This window comes from Drosophila mauritiana, chromosome 3R, assembly GCF_004382145.1.
Source record: "Drosophila mauritiana strain mau12 chromosome 3R, ASM438214v1, whole genome shotgun sequence".
In the NCBI taxonomy this organism is placed as follows: Eukaryota; Metazoa; Arthropoda; class Insecta; order Diptera; family Drosophilidae; genus Drosophila; species Drosophila mauritiana.
In genome coordinates, this window is record NC_046670.1 from 7,692,585 (window position 1) to 7,709,911 (window position 17,327).

The window sequence follows — 17,327 nt, forward strand, 5'->3', positions numbered from 1 at the left end:
CTTGCTCCACACCAAATTAACCCATTGAGGAGGCATTTCAATTATGTTTGGATACACACGAGCAATGCGAACACTCGTTGACAGTAATATTGCCTTAAAAAGCCCGTAAAAAATGGAAGATATATAAAAGATGGAATGAAGTGTCCCAGACATTTATGCCTTTGTCTGAGCGCGTTGAAAATTGTTTGGCTCAATTCTCATAAAACGAAATATAACCAAAGTAAGAAAAAAGATCAACAACTAGTGTTCTTGTTCTCATTCTTGTTGGCCTGTCGCCGTCTCTGTCACTCCGGTTTGAAAATGTTCTTTTTAGGTTTTTTATTTTTTTGTATTTTTATTTTTATTTTCGTCTGTTTCTGTGTTGTCAGTTTTTTCGAATCCATCGTGCATTCATTGTCTTGCACTAATCGCCATAAAAGATCTCGCTTTTCATCTCTTCTCGTGACGCTGCGTTGTTGATCTTGAAAATCTGCTGTAAAAAAAAGAAGCCAAAGCCACAAACAGCACACAAATCTCCGCTCCGATTCGAAATCCAAAATAGTAAGCCGAGGTTGCTCGAGGATTTGAATGGTCTTGGCCGTCTCATGATCGGAAATTGTAGCTTTGTACTTGCTCGAAGAAGCGTTTTATTCGGGGATATATAAATCGTGCAGTGCGAGAAAATGCTATCTAAATAGTTACAAAATGCAAGTAATACAAATATTTTCGAACATTATTAAAAGCGTTACAATTATTTAACCACTTATGACTTGCAAGTCACTCCATTCAATTCATTGATAAGTAGCCCCATTAAAGATTAATCCTCTTCTAGATATATCTAATGTTTATTAACCCTTGATTTGATTCCCCCTTCATATCTCCCAGTGCATCCTACTCATATTTCAATATCTTTTCCATGCATATTCCCAGCCCCTCACATAAGTGATCCATAATTTAATGAGCTTCATTCATCCATTCATTCATGCAGCGAGACTGAGTGAGAACTAGAGATACAAAACTCCTTCTTTTTTGGCAAGGGTCCAAAACGAAATAATAAAAAAAGAAGAGCGGGGGAAAGACGAAGCCGGGGGAAAAAAGGAGAAAAAAGGTCATCTTATCATAAATAAACTGACATAAAATCAAGAATCAAATTCAAAAGCGAAGACAAGAAATCCGTGGCATCCAAAGTACATTGAAGGGAATTACACAACAAATGAAATGCAGGCAAGCCACAGAGTTTGGAGCTTCGGGTCTGGAGTGTTTGAGTCCCTGGGACTGGGAAACCGGAGGAGGAGGAGCCATGGACTGACTATGTATGATTCACTATGGAGTTTTATGAGCTGAGAACATTTCGAGGCCAGCCAACTGAAGAAGCTCAGTAGATATAGGCTTTATCTATTTTGTGGACTATGCAAATGAGATCGATAAAGTATTTAAGATGCAACCGTTCGATAGAAAAGTGGCAGCTCAGCTGCAGCTAATAGAGTGTGAAGCTGCTGAGCGGGCATGGAGCAGCTTAATCTGGCCGTAGATCAAAGTCTTCGTTCAGGTAGCGCCCGAACATTCCCGGCCAATAAATTTCCACTAAACGGACAGCGGACAAAACGTTGGATTTCATTTCCAAACTGTTTATAATTTATTTTCACCAAAAGTCAAAAACCAAGGCAACCCCAGAAAGAACAAGCCAGCGATAAGAAGGAATCACCAAGTCGGAACGTTGCGCTTGCTTGTCGCTGCATAATTTGTCGACTTGTAGATACATTTGTAACTCTGTATCTGCTGCTCGAGTTCGTTTGAATTTCAGCTTTTGGTAGCGCCAAGGGGCCACATCGTGTGTGTCTCTTCGCTTGGGCTTTGCTCTTTATTAATGATGTGGGAACTTCTGTTCGGCGCTGAGAGCCGAACGTTGATTTTCTGGGTCTGCATTAAATTTCATTAATTATGAAAAATCATTTCATTAATATCGGTTTCGTCGCTGTTTCCATTTGCTTTTCTCCGGTAATTATCGTCTCATTGGAATCAATTAAAGTGGAAATGTTAAAAATGTAAAAAACGAAATCCCCAAATATATTGACACACACAATTAGACTCGGCCGCAGACACACTCATCTGCATCATAATTAACATCTTGTTGGGATGCTGATAACGATGAAACCAGCTCTGATAATGATACATACATAAAGAAGCGGCGATGCAATCTGAGATCTCTGGAGTGCAAATAATTAGGCAGAGCTTAGAAGACGCAGACTCAACGGAATTCTCACCATTTAATTAGTATGCATTTCCATTATTTATCTGTCGGCCACGACATTCTGGCCGGGCTTTCCTTATTCCCCAAGCTCATTTGGCCTTTGTATCTTATGGGCGCGTTCTCAGCCATGTTTCTGTTGGTTTTACGAGCGCTTTTTACAACTGAAAGAGTGCCGAGTGCAGTTGGTATTTCCACAAACTATTGTAATACATCAATATGATTATGAGGCCTGCAGCCGCAGTCGACGAGGTGCCTTCACATCTTTTATACATTTGTGGCATGTGTTGATTTATTTGGGATTCGTTGCTGTTCTCCCTTTTGCCTTTCTGTTTGTCAAAGGCAAACAAACCGAAAGCCGTTCCGTTTGTGTGTGTGATCAGTGATCATTCTGGCCAAGTGCGAGAGATCCGATCGCTGCTTAATTTCAGAGTTCCTCCAAAAAGTGTTAACTTATGTCTTCGGTCTCTTCACATTAACCATAGCTCTTCAATATTTGATTTCTGATCTCGCCTTCCGACAGTCACTGTTTTGCTTGCTTAAACGAATAGTTGGCCACGATTTTGTCGATGGTTTTGTGTGTCAGATTTAAGAAGTTGTAAAAATGCAAGTTTTATGCATTTTAGTAACGATTTAAAGTGGAAAATGGCTCTATGTGCATATATATTACTTCCCATAGGACATCATTGCAGGATTTTTTCATTCAAACATAGAAAGCTAATCTTACCAATTATTATTAGACTAATCTTAATTTAGAGTATACTCTAGCAGTATAATTAAATGAAGTGAGTAGGCAAGGCAATAACTCTAACCGACCCAGTTCTCTTTTCTTCACTAGAGCCAAGAACCCAAAATCTAATGTGGAGAATGGTGCATTTGTAAGTGGATTCCTCATGCTCCATTCCCATTCGATTTAGAACTAGACGGCACTTTCCATCGCTCTAATTGCCTTTCCCACACCCAGGCAACGTTTCCCATTACCAAGCCAACGTGCCACATTTCCACATTCACAAAGGAACCCGAGCACAAAAAATTTGAGCCCCAATTGACAAAATCACGATTCATCGAACAACGGCGACGACAACTTAACTTTACACACATTCGCAGCTCGAAGTCAAAGAGACTCCTGCAATCCGCCGAATCCCAAAGAAATCCGCGAAAAAAAAGAGGAAGGGCCAGGAGTGGACGACGGGGCAGAAATGTTTGGCAATTGCAAGTTGGCGGCAACTTTTAGGCCTTTGGGGCGTCTGCGTTGGCTGATGGAAGGAAGCTGGTCCGGCTACCAAGGAGTTGCATTGTCAGCTAAGCGATCTTTAATAGGACTGCACTATAAACATTATTGGAAACTGTTTGTTAGAATTTTAGATACAATTAAGTTGAACTGTACTCAATGTAGCTTTTAAATATTAATATTTTGAAACTGAATTATATACATTTAAACATAATAATATTAATAACACCATGTAGCATGTTTTTTATGAAGAAGATATTTCTATAGAAAATTAAAACACTTTTATGAATAAAGACTAGTATTAAAAGTTTGGGTGTACTACATTCAGAACACAATCTTGAAAACTAAATAGGTTTCCCTTATATTTCATTAGGATTTCCAATCCTTTGGCATTGTTTTAAGTGTATTTATCCTCCTTCCGCTTGTGCAATCGCTCTCTCCTGGTTATTCCCCATTTATCTGACAACTTTGAATGCGGACAAAAGAACCCGAAAGAGCCACAATTACGGTACTCGGCGTCATCGGCTGTTGTTGCAGCTTTGTTCTGGCGTTTTTGTTGCCTGTTTTGTTGCAAAACTGTCCAAACATTGTCGGAAATTTGTTAACTTTAATTTCTATTGCCAGGCGGACAGGGCGAGTTGGTCGAAAACGGTACCAGCGGCCGAAAGTTGCGGGTGTTGGCTGCATTTTCCCATTGCCGGCCTATCGAAATTATGACAATCCCGGCAATGGAATAAAACCGTTCCCCACGGCTGCCAATTTTCGAATTGTCGTAAATTTGTAGCTTCATTTGCTGGACCGGCAAAGGGGGATTTTGCTAGTACAGGTCGGCGTTTCAGTGCCATAAAGCTTGATTTATTCCCATCTCATTAACATTGGCCGGATTCTTAACAACTCTCTTATGACAATGATAAGGCCAAGAACTTACCATAAACGGAAGCGCGGTGCTGAAACTGAAGTCTGGCATTTAAGTGGCATTTCTGAAATGTTCAAACAAATATTGTAACAGAAGCTATTTCGTTTTTTGTGGCCGGCAGAACAGGCCGAGCTTTCTCAGGCATTGGAAACTAGTTGTGCGGATCGGATCACACACAAATCAATTTAACGATGCACTAGCCCAGTTCCAGTTTGAGTTCGCGTTCATTCAGCTCGGATCGCAATCCCATGGAGCGGGAAAAATGGAGGGGCATCGAGCTAAGTTGACGACTTGTCGTCGGCATTGCAGCGACGACTTGGACTTCCTGTTGTCGCGTCATTATTGTCCATCATCATTTCCATTCGTAATGAGGCTAAGGCTACTAAAACCCAGTTGATCCCCAGTTCATTTAGATGCCGCCACAGAATCAAGGCAAAAACCGATGGCGGGGGATGCTCCGACTACCATTAACCACTAGCCACTCGTTTCACGACTCCTTCGATCAGCTGTGGTTCACTTAACCGCCAGTGACAATTCCTCGCACTGCAAGTACGTACGTATCTATCTGGGCGAATGGGCTCCATCCCGTCCTGCAAGACCGGCCTTAATGTATGCGACCCTCTGGCCAGATCGGGATCCACTGCCAGCGGGCTGGGCCATGTGTACAACATTTACTATGTTCGCTGACATTCTTCGCGTAATTCTTCAATTTCAATTGCATACTCCGCTAGTTCCAAAGCCTTTCTTCAGCTCTAACCGACTTATGCAGACATAGCGGCTAAAGGTAGGGATTACTTATACATCAGCTTAAGATCGTTTGGGAAATATAAATTATTTAAACAAATCTATGAATTTTCTATTAATCATATTAATTTTCAAGCACTAGATGCTTTAAACAGCATTCTTTAATATTAAGTCAAGTAAATTTGTTTTTAGATTTAAAAATCATCGGTAACTTATCACTCATCATCGGGAAATATTAAAAATAATTATAAATTTTTTATTTTTAGGTATTATTTTATTCCGGGTGTCTTTATTCTAGCCAGTTGCTCATCTCTGAATGGCTACTACTGTCGTTTGTCTTTTGTTCGTTCCGTTTGGTTTTTCTTTTTGCGGGCACAATTGTCGCGACATTTTTCTAGGTAAACCTCACGAATTGGCGACACGCTTCTTCTTGGCAGCTCGGGCTAACCTGCTGGAGCTGCGTGAGTTGTGGCCAGACTGGTCCTGGTCTCGCTCCTGTCCTGCTTCTGGCCCAAGTGGCCCGAGTGGCCCAACTGCAGACCAGGTTTGCCTCGACATGGCCTCGCATTACATCGCATTGCATTGCATGGCCGGATTGCTGTGGAGAACCGAGAGTGAACAGCAGTCGCAGATAAAAGTGTTTATCATGTTTGCAATTATATGCTAAAATTGTAATTGCAAATGTTTGCCTAAGCCGTTGAGGGCTTTTCCATTTAGCGCAGATAGACATTCAGCAGCTTCGCTTTGAAGTGTCTCGTTGTTTAAATGGATTGCTTAAACGGTTCTACCGAAGGTATTCCCCTCGCTGGGAACCGGATGCAGAGAGTAAGAGTTGGTTTTTCTTCATCCTCACTCTCCCAGGTGCAACAACGAGGAAGCTGCCCCGAGTTCCAAGTTGCAAGTCAAGTGGGAAATAGATAGATAATTGATTGAGCATATTTCTTACGACACTGAATTATCTCTCTAATCTTATTACTTGAGAAATTCCAAAAGTCGAAAATAAAAAGAAATTACAATAAAAAATTAAGTTAAAAAAATAGAAATCTCAAATCGTTTACCATTCTTTTGTAATATCACAAAATTCACAAAAGGATTTATAAAAATCCTTTAGGATTATTGAGATAAATTATTCTCGAAAGTGTAAAATCGAAAGTAAAATTCCCAGAGCCGCCTTAAAGAATGTTCTTTCTGAAATCTTAAAAATCAAAAGACTAAACATCTAGGTCGTTAATTTGTATCTTGTACCAATGCATTATAGCGTTAGTCCCACGCGATATATGGCATATCGTTCTTGTAGCACCCTAAAACTGATTAATTTGCTTGGTTTTTACCCGAAATATTCTCATTCCATCAGCTACGTAAATTGCTTTTGACAGAAAGCTAGTCATGAGACGGGTCTGGGTAATTTCTCTTTTGTGGCACTTTATGATCCAACTCAATTGCGCCCACCTAAATGCTGGGGCAGCACAGTATCATGCATCATGCAAACATTGCGGGGCCATAAATTTCTTACCAACTGACCTCGGCTGGCATCAACACTCCATCAGAGTGCCCGGCACTTAATGCCCACCCAAAAATGGCCATGATGACGAAGATGACGGCTCTCAGGAGCGAGTCCAAGTCCACGACGACACCGCATCAAGTGCCTGGGCGAGCGGCACATAATGGTGCCTCCAAAGTGCAGCTAATTTAAGGAAACGCTTACTCGACGCGACACCAAAACGCATGCGCCGCCGAGATTGAAGCTGGACGCCTCTGGATGCCATCATCATCGCCGTGAACGCTCCCAGCCTCCAGCTCCCCGCACCCTGCGCCCTGCTCCATGCTCCATGCTCCCTTCCCCGTTCCGAACCTTTCTCTTGGCCAAAAGCTTACACCAATATGGAGGCGTTTTGCTGCACCGGCGCGTGACGTTCGGTGTCCACTTTTGGATGTCAAGCAAATTACATATATGATTTTTATGTGACAAATGAGCTTAAGATGCTGTCGCTGATGGGGCAGTTCGGTTCGGTTTGGTTTGGTCCGGTCCGCTTTGCTTTTCGTTTTGTATTTCGAATGCCGGCAGGTCTTTGTATAGAGATGATAGCGTGATAGGCAACAACAATTGTGTAATTGGGTATTTCATCTTAATGTTTAAAAATCTTGTTATTAGCCAAGAAAATTAAAATAATCCTATTGACCGCTCTACCTGTTCTTTGTATCATTATACTAACTTGGATCCTAACGTGGTTATAAACTAATATTCTTATATTTGAAAACCTGTAGGTCTTAACTAAAGATACTGTTTTGAAACTATTCTTTCTTGATGCATTTTAAACATTTTTCTCAGCCTTTATTATAAATTCCAGAAACTTAACAAGAATCCAATCTATAATCTATATGACAGTGTAATGTAATACTATGCTTTCTAAAGATTTTTACCAAACTTAATTTTACCACTATCATCACGCACTCCCCTCTAGGCGGCTTCTTGCATCCCGGAACTGGCTCTTACCACTTTGTTAGCCAAGTCGGAGGGACACACTCACGCACATCGGCACAGTGACACATATCGAAGATGTTTCGGTGTGTGTTTCTACCTCGTTTTATGATGGGTCCATCGATTTGCATATTAATGCCGGACATGTTTAGATACGCCCGCGCTTCTTGTTTCCGCCTTTTCTTCGGACGGATCAGCTGGAACGGGGAAAAGTGAGAGTAAAGGTCTTGGTCCGGGTTCAGCAGCTGCAGTTTGATTTATGTAGCGACTAGTTTCTCGGCGGCTTGTTTACGATGTGTTAAGATGGAGCCAGAAGGTGTTTGTTTGGTCATTCCAAATTCCCTGTCGAAATTCCATCAAATGGTTTTCACTGAATTAAAATCGCTCAACGGACTGCGTGAGTGCATTTAATGCATTCCGCGGACAAGACATTGTCATAAGACCCCCGACGAAAACTATAACGAGTGAGCGCAAAAATGTTGATGCAATCGTTAAGTTTGGCAAATATGGTTAGGAGCTCTGATTTGCGGATTCTTTTTGCGAGTTTTGAGCTTGGGTGCTATGCGCTGGAGTTGTGTTTTCGAACATGATCCACTGGCTGGAACTGGAACTCCTGCTGTGCTTGTTTCAGTTTGGAATGACCAGAATTTTGTTAGGCTTGATTAAAACACAGTGTTTTTTTGGCCCCACTAAAACGGGGGTCATCGTGGTTAAATGTCTTTCTTTATCTAGCTCTTGGGTTAGTTTAGTCTACAAGCTTTGCACTTAAATTATAATTCTTAAATTTCTTCATAAAGGTATATTAAGAAAATCTTTTGTTACAACATGGTAAGGACATTTTTCTGAGTGCTTCACATTTTTTAATTGGCGACTCACGCATAGTTGACCCCGGTCACTTGAGGCATAAATCGTACAAGATATGGCTTACTCCTGAGCTGCCATCAAACGGCGAATTCTAACATGCCTAACATGTTCAATGTCAGCTCATTACCCGGACCTGCACTTGCTCGCTGTTAGCATTTAGCTCTTAACTTCCAGCTTTCGGCCATAAAGGCGCGTTGACTATATCAACCGAGCTGGCGGTTATGCAGAAATTCCATAAGCGACATCACATTCTCTCATAACCCGCCAGCAGCACCTTTTGCCCGAATCCCCCAGCCCCACGACCATATCCATCTCGCCATCTTAAACTTCATCATCTCCGACTGCAACTCCTTCAGCGCCTTCTCCTTAGCGCCTATTAGCTTAGCCAATACTTCAAAGTGCAGAATGTGGCTGCTCGACTGGCCGGCTGGGCCAGCTATGCTGGACCATAAATCACTTGGACGACGATGCGACTAATTAAAAAATCGACACGCTTAACTGGCAAAAGACAAAATTAACATTTGCCCAGACAACGGGTGACCGGCTCAGAAGGATCCAAGCCAATCCAAAGCGAGCCGAGACGAGCCGAACCGATCCGGGTCTTCACTCCTCCGGCTGATAGGCTTTGTCTCGTCTCGTCTCGGTCCTGTGTTTGTCTTTCATTTGTTTATAGGATTTACAAGCACTGGCATTGGCTTTTGCCATTGCCGGCATTGCCAGTTAAAATTAACGACAATAATGTCAACAAGTTTCAGTTCGTTTTATTTTTCGCATAAATACAGTCGGGCATCGGTACCTCAAACCTTTAAAGGATTATACCTCTCTTCTTTTTATCCTTTAAGTAATCCATCAGTTTGATGAATATCATGCAGTGTGACCCATGTAGCAAGAATTACACCCAATGTGACCATTTCTCAGTGTGTAATAGTCAGTGTTACCATATCTACTTTATTACGAACAGGAAAGAGATTCCTTTACTTTAATCAGTTAGTTCTAGTTACAGACAGTCGACTGTATTTCGCCTTTGTTGAGAACCCAACTGGCGTGCAAGTGATCAATACTTGCGATCAGCTTTTGGCGGTAACCGGAAAGGGCGACTCACCACAGTCAACTGCAGTTTTAAGCGCCTGAAAGCCAGGCCCTTCTGAGATTTCCTGGCATCGCACACCCGCAACCTCCCTGATGGCACTAAGTCGATAATGCATAAAAATAAGGAATACGCTTCATTGGACTCTAATTGCTAAACGCAAAGAAAGAGGGACAACACTCGAGGAGAAGATGACAACAACGATGGTTGGATTCTTCCCGGCAAGTGCAAGTGCATCTTTGTTGGATCGGAGGAGCCCCGAAAGGGAGTTTGAGGAACTCCTGGCCAATGGACTTGGCCCGGTCACAACATTGCGTGTAATTAAAACACCAGCTTGTACAAGAGGGACAGGTTGAGGCGAATGAAAACACTAACAGAAATCAATACGAACTAAAACATATATTGAATAAAATAAATAAAAAAACATATATTGAAATAAATAAAAATATTAATAATTGGAATCAAAAAACAAAAGTCTTGAATCGTTGTAAAGAGATTTTAATGAATTCTAATATATTTAAAATAATAATCATGATACTCCAGATCACATATGACTATCACCCTTAGCCTAAAGACCAATTATTTACCCAATTAATTACCTAAAACCTATTATCAATGTTTCTCTGAGTGAATGTTACTTCGATTTCAGTTCTTTCCACGCAAAGTAGGTGAAAGACTTAGCCGGTGGGGAGAAGCATTGCTTGATTTCTTGAAAGATTTGTAGACGTTGAACTTTCGAAAAACGACGCAGAAGTTAACCAGAAGTAAATATCGACGAACGCGGTGGTGCGTTCGCCGGTTTTGTCGAGGAGAAAAATTAAGAAAAACTTAAATGAGTCAAGGCAAAAAAAAATTCCACACAACAACTGCGTGAGAAGTTGCCGCCGCCAAGAGAAAGATGACTCCAAGATGGCAAGATGTGCAGATGGCTGGAGGAGGCAGAAGGAGCTGGCCGGAGATGGAGAGCCATCCGTTGCTCGTTGCATTTATTGATCGCCGCTTACCGATTATTGTTTAAACTGTTTTCAATGCGTTTACTTTGTGTAAATATTATTTTTTCAATTTATGAGCCGAGCGTCTGGGCCTGGGAGATTCCCCGTTCCGCAGTCGCAGGCTTTGGCAGACAAATATCAATTGGAAATCTCGGGCCTCGAAATTGGAAATCTGCAAGATACAAACATGAAGAGTTCGTCATTATAATGACTTGTCCTCCTTGCTGGCATCCCACTCCACCGCCTCCGTGTAGTTTGTTCTTTTTGAAATACACCGAAATATTTTAATGTTATTAACCGATTTCCATTTAATGACGATTCCAGCTGAATAATTGGCATTTTGTTGGCCGTAATGAGAGTGGAAATGGAAAGGAATTATACAAGTATTTTGTTAGCATCGAAGTGGGCTTGGTATTGCACAAAATAGAGCCAAAGGCTAGCAGTAACATCTATATACTTTAGATGATTCAATTAACAAACAATTGTAAGGAGTTGAAAACCCATAAACTTTTTTATTGTTAAACATATTAATTTGAGTGACTATGGTTACTTGTTTTAAGCCCCTTTATTTTGTGCACTATAAATCTTTGAGCTCATAAACTTCGTATTTAAACCTTCTGCCAGCCTTGCGAATGAAGTTGGCTTTGCAATTTACACTGGCCAAAGTTTTCAACTCTCTGAAAAGATCAATTAAATGTCTATAAACCCCAAGCTTTTACTTTATTTTGTGTGTTCTCGGCAAGGATTTGGCATCTGTTTATGTGGTAAATGGTCTTCGAAGGGGGTCCAGCCGATTTCCCGTGAGCTAAATAATTACCCCACTACGATCACTGCTATACTTTGTGTTGGTTTATCGTCTAGTCGCAGCAGGTAGACGATAGTGATTTAATTAGAAACCACGTTCTTTACTATCTTAAGCTATTCGTAGCTGACATTAAGTAGAAGACCTACCAAACTGTAACAATCAACAAAGAAATTTAAGCAAATCGTTACTCACATTTGTTAAATTTATGGAGAAATAAAAATTGTGACAGTATTACATACATATAACCAAAACACTATTAATCAATAAATGCATTTTAATAATTTGTTGTTCTTAAACTAGCCTAAGCAAACAGATCATCTTCGTGCAGATGTACTAACTTAATAGATAACTCAATTAACCGGCCCCAAAAAGAGAGAGAGATATTATGTGGATGTGTGGCTAGGTATCAGCCACATGTGAAACTGTTTTACAACCACCTTCGGTGCCCATTTGGTTCGGTTAGTGGTCCGAACAGGCGCCATCTAACACCGTCGTTTTGGCCATCTCCAGCCAGGCGCCACATGGTGCAAGTGGTTCCATCTCAGGGTTTGGTGGTGCGACTTTGGGCTGGGATTCGGGTAGACACTGCTGGCAAAAGATCAAACGTTGTCCGGGGATCTGGACGAGGCCGCTCATGATGATGATGATGATAATGCGGGTTCCGTTTTTGTGGCGCTCATAGTTAGCGTTATGATGACGTCGGGAACAAGATATATGGCGCTGGCATGCCCATAAGCCCGCTGATCTAATTAATAGGCTCGCATAGTTTTTTGCACCTGCATTTGGTGCGTGCAAATTTGTTGGGTCTACTTTCGATTCTCCTCTCCCATTGCAACTGCAACTATTGCCGTTGCCAAACATGATTGCCAGCGGTACGTGTCCAATCGATTCATATCTCCGCCTGTCCCGCACTCCTCTATTAATTTGTATGATATAATCGCACTCCTTCAATCGGAGGCGTGTTCCAGATGTGTGTCCCTGTCTCTAGGTCGGTTTCTGTCTCTCAGCCTCTATCCCCGGCTGGGTGATTGATCGAGATCCATATTGAAGTCAAGCAGCTCCGTTTTGATTGCCACTAATAAGCGTAATTTTGACTTAAACTGTAGTTAAACTAGTTGCGGCACATAAATATTGAGTTAAAAAGCCAAGATTGAATTTGTGGTAGGTAAAGGATTTTTTGGGGCTTGAGACAATTGTAACTGCTTTCATGTTGACCAATTTGTGTCTAGTTAAAGGATATCAGTCAAGGAATTTCGTCTAGTCATATGAAATTTATTTCTAATCGCCTAGAATATATGCCTTCATATTTAATTTGCCTTGTTATAAAAAGAATTTTTCTATTTTAAGTATGTAATGCCTTTAAAGTACTCATAACTTAAAAGAAAAACGATGTAAATTTAGCCTTTTCAACCGGACTTGGTTTGCGGCAATCCGCCGCTTGGCTGCCACCCACTTGGGAGTCCGCTGACCATTTGTGGCAGAAGCCCGCTAATTGGATATTCACACTTGCCCACATTTTGGGGCGGCGTAAATGAGAGCCGCCAGTGGAAGTGGTGCGCATAAAATGGCGCCACTCCCAAAATAGGCATCTTGTAAGCGCCAACCAGCGAGACAACCAGCCTGGCCACATGGTACAGTGGTAAAGTGGTAACAAAAGATCACCAGACGCGGCACTGAGGATGTGGATGTAGATGTGGTAACAAGAGCGAACCACAGCGCTGCTGGGAAAGATCAAGTGAAAGAGGAGAGATCCCAAAAATAGGCATACCAATGTGTGCGCATGCGCGGAATTTATGGTGACATTTGAGTGATTCGAGCGACGTGCTGCTCCTGCTGCAGAAGCGTTTGGTGTAAAGGCCAATTAAATTGCAGCAAAATTGGAGCACCACAATCGACTCGTCCGAGGCCATGTAATTGCCTTTTCAACTCTGCCGATTATCCCAGATGCTGGCTTGCAGTTCCCGTCCAGCGAAGGCATTCAATACGTAAGTGGATCGCGAAATTAGCGTAATTTTCTTGCGATCACCACCGACGCACAAGACAAGTGTCAAAGTGAAAGAGCGGACGATTGGGGTCAGCGGTCCCTTGTTCCGGAGCGCACAGGTTGACCAGCCGAAGAAATTCCCGAGAAATGCAAAGCAGCCCCATATAATCGTACTTATACTCGTACTTTTATCCCTGATTCCAAGTCAAAGTTTCGGTCACACACTTTCTGATCTCTACCAGGCGATAAGGTGGGAGCTCTCTCGCCCTCTTTTTTGATCGCAGAAATCAGGCAGGGTATATGGTATATGGGTTCTTATGTGAGGTTCTACTTTGTCTTACCAACTTCTTATATTGTGACAATAGCATAATGGATGCCTATTTCCACGCTTCCTTTAATATATTTCTGAAATTATAATGACCATAATTTCAAAGGGTATTTTTCAAGTCTAAGCTGACCCAAATCGCAAAGTTTTTTCCGGAATGCATATGGAACACACATAACGATTATTTCGTATTTACTTATTTTTACTCGCCGCTCGAGAGCCACAGCAAACTCTGGAACTCTGGCTAAGGCCGTGGCATATTATTTGTGCGATTAAAATGATCGCGAATGGGGCAATCTAAGGAGGCGGAGGAGTTCATTGGAGGATTGGAGGGCAGCGGATTCGCAAGGAGGAGTCTCCTTTGTGTTCGAGCGTCTGGTTTGGCGGGGCTTCTGCGGCAGTCAACTTCACGCTTCGCTCAACCATCACCAAATAAATTTCATTGAGCATCTCTGCACAGTGGGCTGGATTGGTTAAACTGGGAGGAAAAACGTACTACAGATAATCCAGGATATATAATTTGATATAGATAGATTGAGATAAATATAAGTAATTTATATAATTTTGTATATTAGTTTTCAATATTCTGTACTAAAAATTTTACACGATCTTCAACTTTACCCACTGTGCTCATTGTTCCCGACGCAGTTCACTCTGTGTGATCCAAGGCGACGTGCCGCGTCTGCCGTGGCTTCTGCTCCTTGCTGCAGCTCGACCACATTCCAAGTACTTTACCTTTTGCCTTTACCTTTGCCTTTGCATTGGGGCCTACCTTTTTACCTTCACCTTGGCCAGGCTCGGCCTGGCTTTTTGCTTTTGACCAGGCTGCTGCTGCTGCTGCCGATGATGCTGCATGCCCCAGCGCATGCTTCATCTGTTGCATGTAGTTACCGCTTTCATGGCTAAGTGGTTGACTGGACATGGTCGTCTTCGTCTGTTTTTACGGCCTCGTCTTGGGTGCCAGTGCCTGCTGCATCCTCTGATCCACATGCACATCCACATCCCGACGAAGACGACGATGCCGATTCGGAACCCGAATCCTATCCACTCCTTGTGGCCGGTTGTTTCTTTTGCAGTTGCGTGTCACGTACAAGCAATTCGCATGTTTCAAAAATGCTTCGGACATGGCTCTTTCTGCCGCAGTGTGTCGGTGTATCTGTGTTTTCGGTTGGCTGTTCTGCCGGCGGTTCATCTCGCCGTCATCGTGGTGGTTGCACCAAGGAACGGAGGTGCAGAAGGTTCAGGAGGTGGGCGCATACTTGTGTGCGTACTTGAAAATAAATGTTAATTCTTTTATTTATTTCCTTTGTCAGATTAAACGGTTTAAAGGTTACATCGCTGGCCAGCACTCCTCGCCGAGATTCCACATATTTAATATGGGGGTTCGGTGCGAGGAATCCTGAATTATGATCTAGCAGGTTGCAAGGTTCCATTACTTGGCACAACTCTAAAAAAAACCCATGTTTATAGGAAATGCAATGCATATAAATTTAGAGAATACAAAAGCTATTTCATTATATTTATAGATTTTAGTCCCTTTTGTTTTTGTATCAATAATGTGAATAACATTTAAATTTCTGGTTGGTTATCTAAAATAGTATTATTATTGCACATATATATCTTATCCTAAGACATCCAATTAGCATCGCCGTAGGCCTGTGCAACTGTACGCGTTCATAATCTTCTAATTCCATCAAGTGCACCTTGGACCAACTTCCTTTCAGCGAACTCTCTCCATCCCAGATACAGTCGTGGTGGACAGGATTTTGAAGGCAGCTCCCTTGGGCCCACACCCAACCAACCATCCCAGTTCTCACGCTGAGCTCACCTCCGGGCTTGTCCGGTTGACCAGTGCGGGGGAAACCAGTACACATCAATCTGCTTGTGTCAACACCCCGACCACGGCGACATCGTCCAGATGCACAGCCACATCCACATCCACAGAGTTAGTACAGATAGAGAGGCAATACGGCCAGTGGCCACCATCCTGACTGGCTGACGTGCAATGCCCTAAAAGGATGCTGGACTCCTATTGACTTGTTAATGCGATCACTTTAGCTGACCCAAATATAGTCAAACGTTTCAATTTGTGCAACGTTTTTGGGCAATTGATAGCCGCGAGCAGAGCGAACAGCCAAAAGAGCAAAAGCGCCAAGCGCGAACAGAAGCAGAAGCAGAAGTCAGCCCAGGCTACCAATCCCAATCCCACTTTGCAGTTCATCGTCACCAGACAAGACTATCCCACTATCCGAGTCACCGAGTTGGACGCGTAACGCGGTGTAAATCGCCCCGAGCTGCGGCTCCTTCCACACTTCGTACTCCGAGATCCCCACTTCTCGGCTGCCCAGTTGAGTTGTAGTTTCTGATTCGCTTTTTTTTTTTTTGGTTTTGGCCAATGTTGTCTAAGATCGTCCGACGCCAGTTGACAGATTGCCCGCAGGCAGAGATTCGTATTCGTATTTGGGCCTGAAGTGGGAATTTGGACTTGCTTGGTGCTGATGAGTCATAGATAGGCAGGATATGGTAGTGGTAGATGTGGCAGCCAAAGGCATTCGCTTCCAGGAATCGGTGTTGGGTTTTTGCTTTGCTTTCGGTTTTGTGGGAGGGAACTTGGAGTTGTATTTCAAAAGGGGGAAAGTGGCCAAATCATTTCGGTTTCTCTAAAAACTACAAAGGACTTAATTACCAAGAAAACACTTTCGTTTAGAACCCCATGGCAATTATCATATAAATTGTAAGTTTTATTTATGGCTGTGAAAAGCTAAGGGTCATAAAAAGCTAATGTTAAATGCAAATATCTAAATTTTGGCCTTTCACTTGAGAATATTGCTTAGAAGAACATTTAATTTTGTATTCGATTAACATATTCTTGTGACTTTGAATAATTACTTAAGGAAAATTGGCAGCGCGGACACCTGACCACTAATGAAGCGATTCGCGACCTCTGCGAGACCTCTCACGTTGCTTTCCTTTTTGGCCAAATACTCGATCCGAAACAATTTGTATCCTAACCATGACCGCAGAAATATTACCCTTGCGCTGACTTTAACTTATTACCCGAGCTTGGCCACACGCTAAGCTAACAATCATTGATCATCATCCTTTGGCCCGGCTTTCGACAATATTGAAACATTAAGCCAGCCAAAAACTCGAAGGCGAACGAATGCCATAAAGCCAAAGGATGGATGGATGGCTCGTCGAACTTGGAGAGGGCCAAGAACAACATCATTGCAACGCTGGCCGAAACGCATTTCATTAACCTGCTGCTGATTCTTTGGGAAGGGAGCGCCTGCGTCTGGGATTTGGATTCTGCCATGTGGATGGGACGTGGCGTTGTGGGTCCGTGCTGCGGAGGAACTTATGAGGCGAACGTGAGCCACACAGCATGGATCGGATCGTGGTTCGATCTTAATGCCAGTATTTGATTTTGTGCACTGAGAAAGTAGTGCTTTGGTATTCTCTATAATACAGACTAAATTCTTAGATACTTAAGCATTGCATGGTTTATATTTATATGTCAAGCTCTTAATATATATCTGCTAATAGTTCTATTGATTTTTGAAACCATATTTTCTTTCAGTGTGAGTGTGTGCCCCAAACTTACGTGCAATTTTTAGCCAGTTGCTGGGACCCGAACCGCGGCCATTTCTAAGATTATGAAAAGTGCCCTGGC

At 42.4% G+C, this 17,327-nt stretch overlaps 1 protein-coding gene across 1 annotated transcript; it reads left to right on the top strand.

Annotated features, from left to right (window-relative positions):
* Positions 1-3,148: 3,148 nt before the first annotated feature.
* On the top strand, positions 3,149-4,195 carry LOC117145246. The gene is made up of 2 exons (XM_033310828.1): positions 3,149-3,619; positions 4,083-4,195. Exons 1-2 carry the CDS (start codon positions 3,427-3,429, stop codon positions 4,193-4,195), a joined length of 306 nt encoding a protein of 101 aa, XP_033166719.1. The 5' UTR covers positions 3,149-3,426.
* The last annotated feature ends 13,132 nt before the right edge of the window (positions 4,196-17,327 follow it).

Excerpts from the sequence above, each read along its gene's own strand:
- LOC117145246 (XM_033310828.1), top strand. The coding sequence starts at position 3,427 with ATGTTTGGCAATTGCAAGTTGGCGGCAACTTTTAGGCCTTTGGGGCGT. Across the intron at positions 3,620-4,082 it reads TAAGTTGAACTGTACTCAAT|GCGGACAGGGCGAGTTGGTC; the intron begins GTAGCTTTTAAA and ends TTCTATTGCCAG.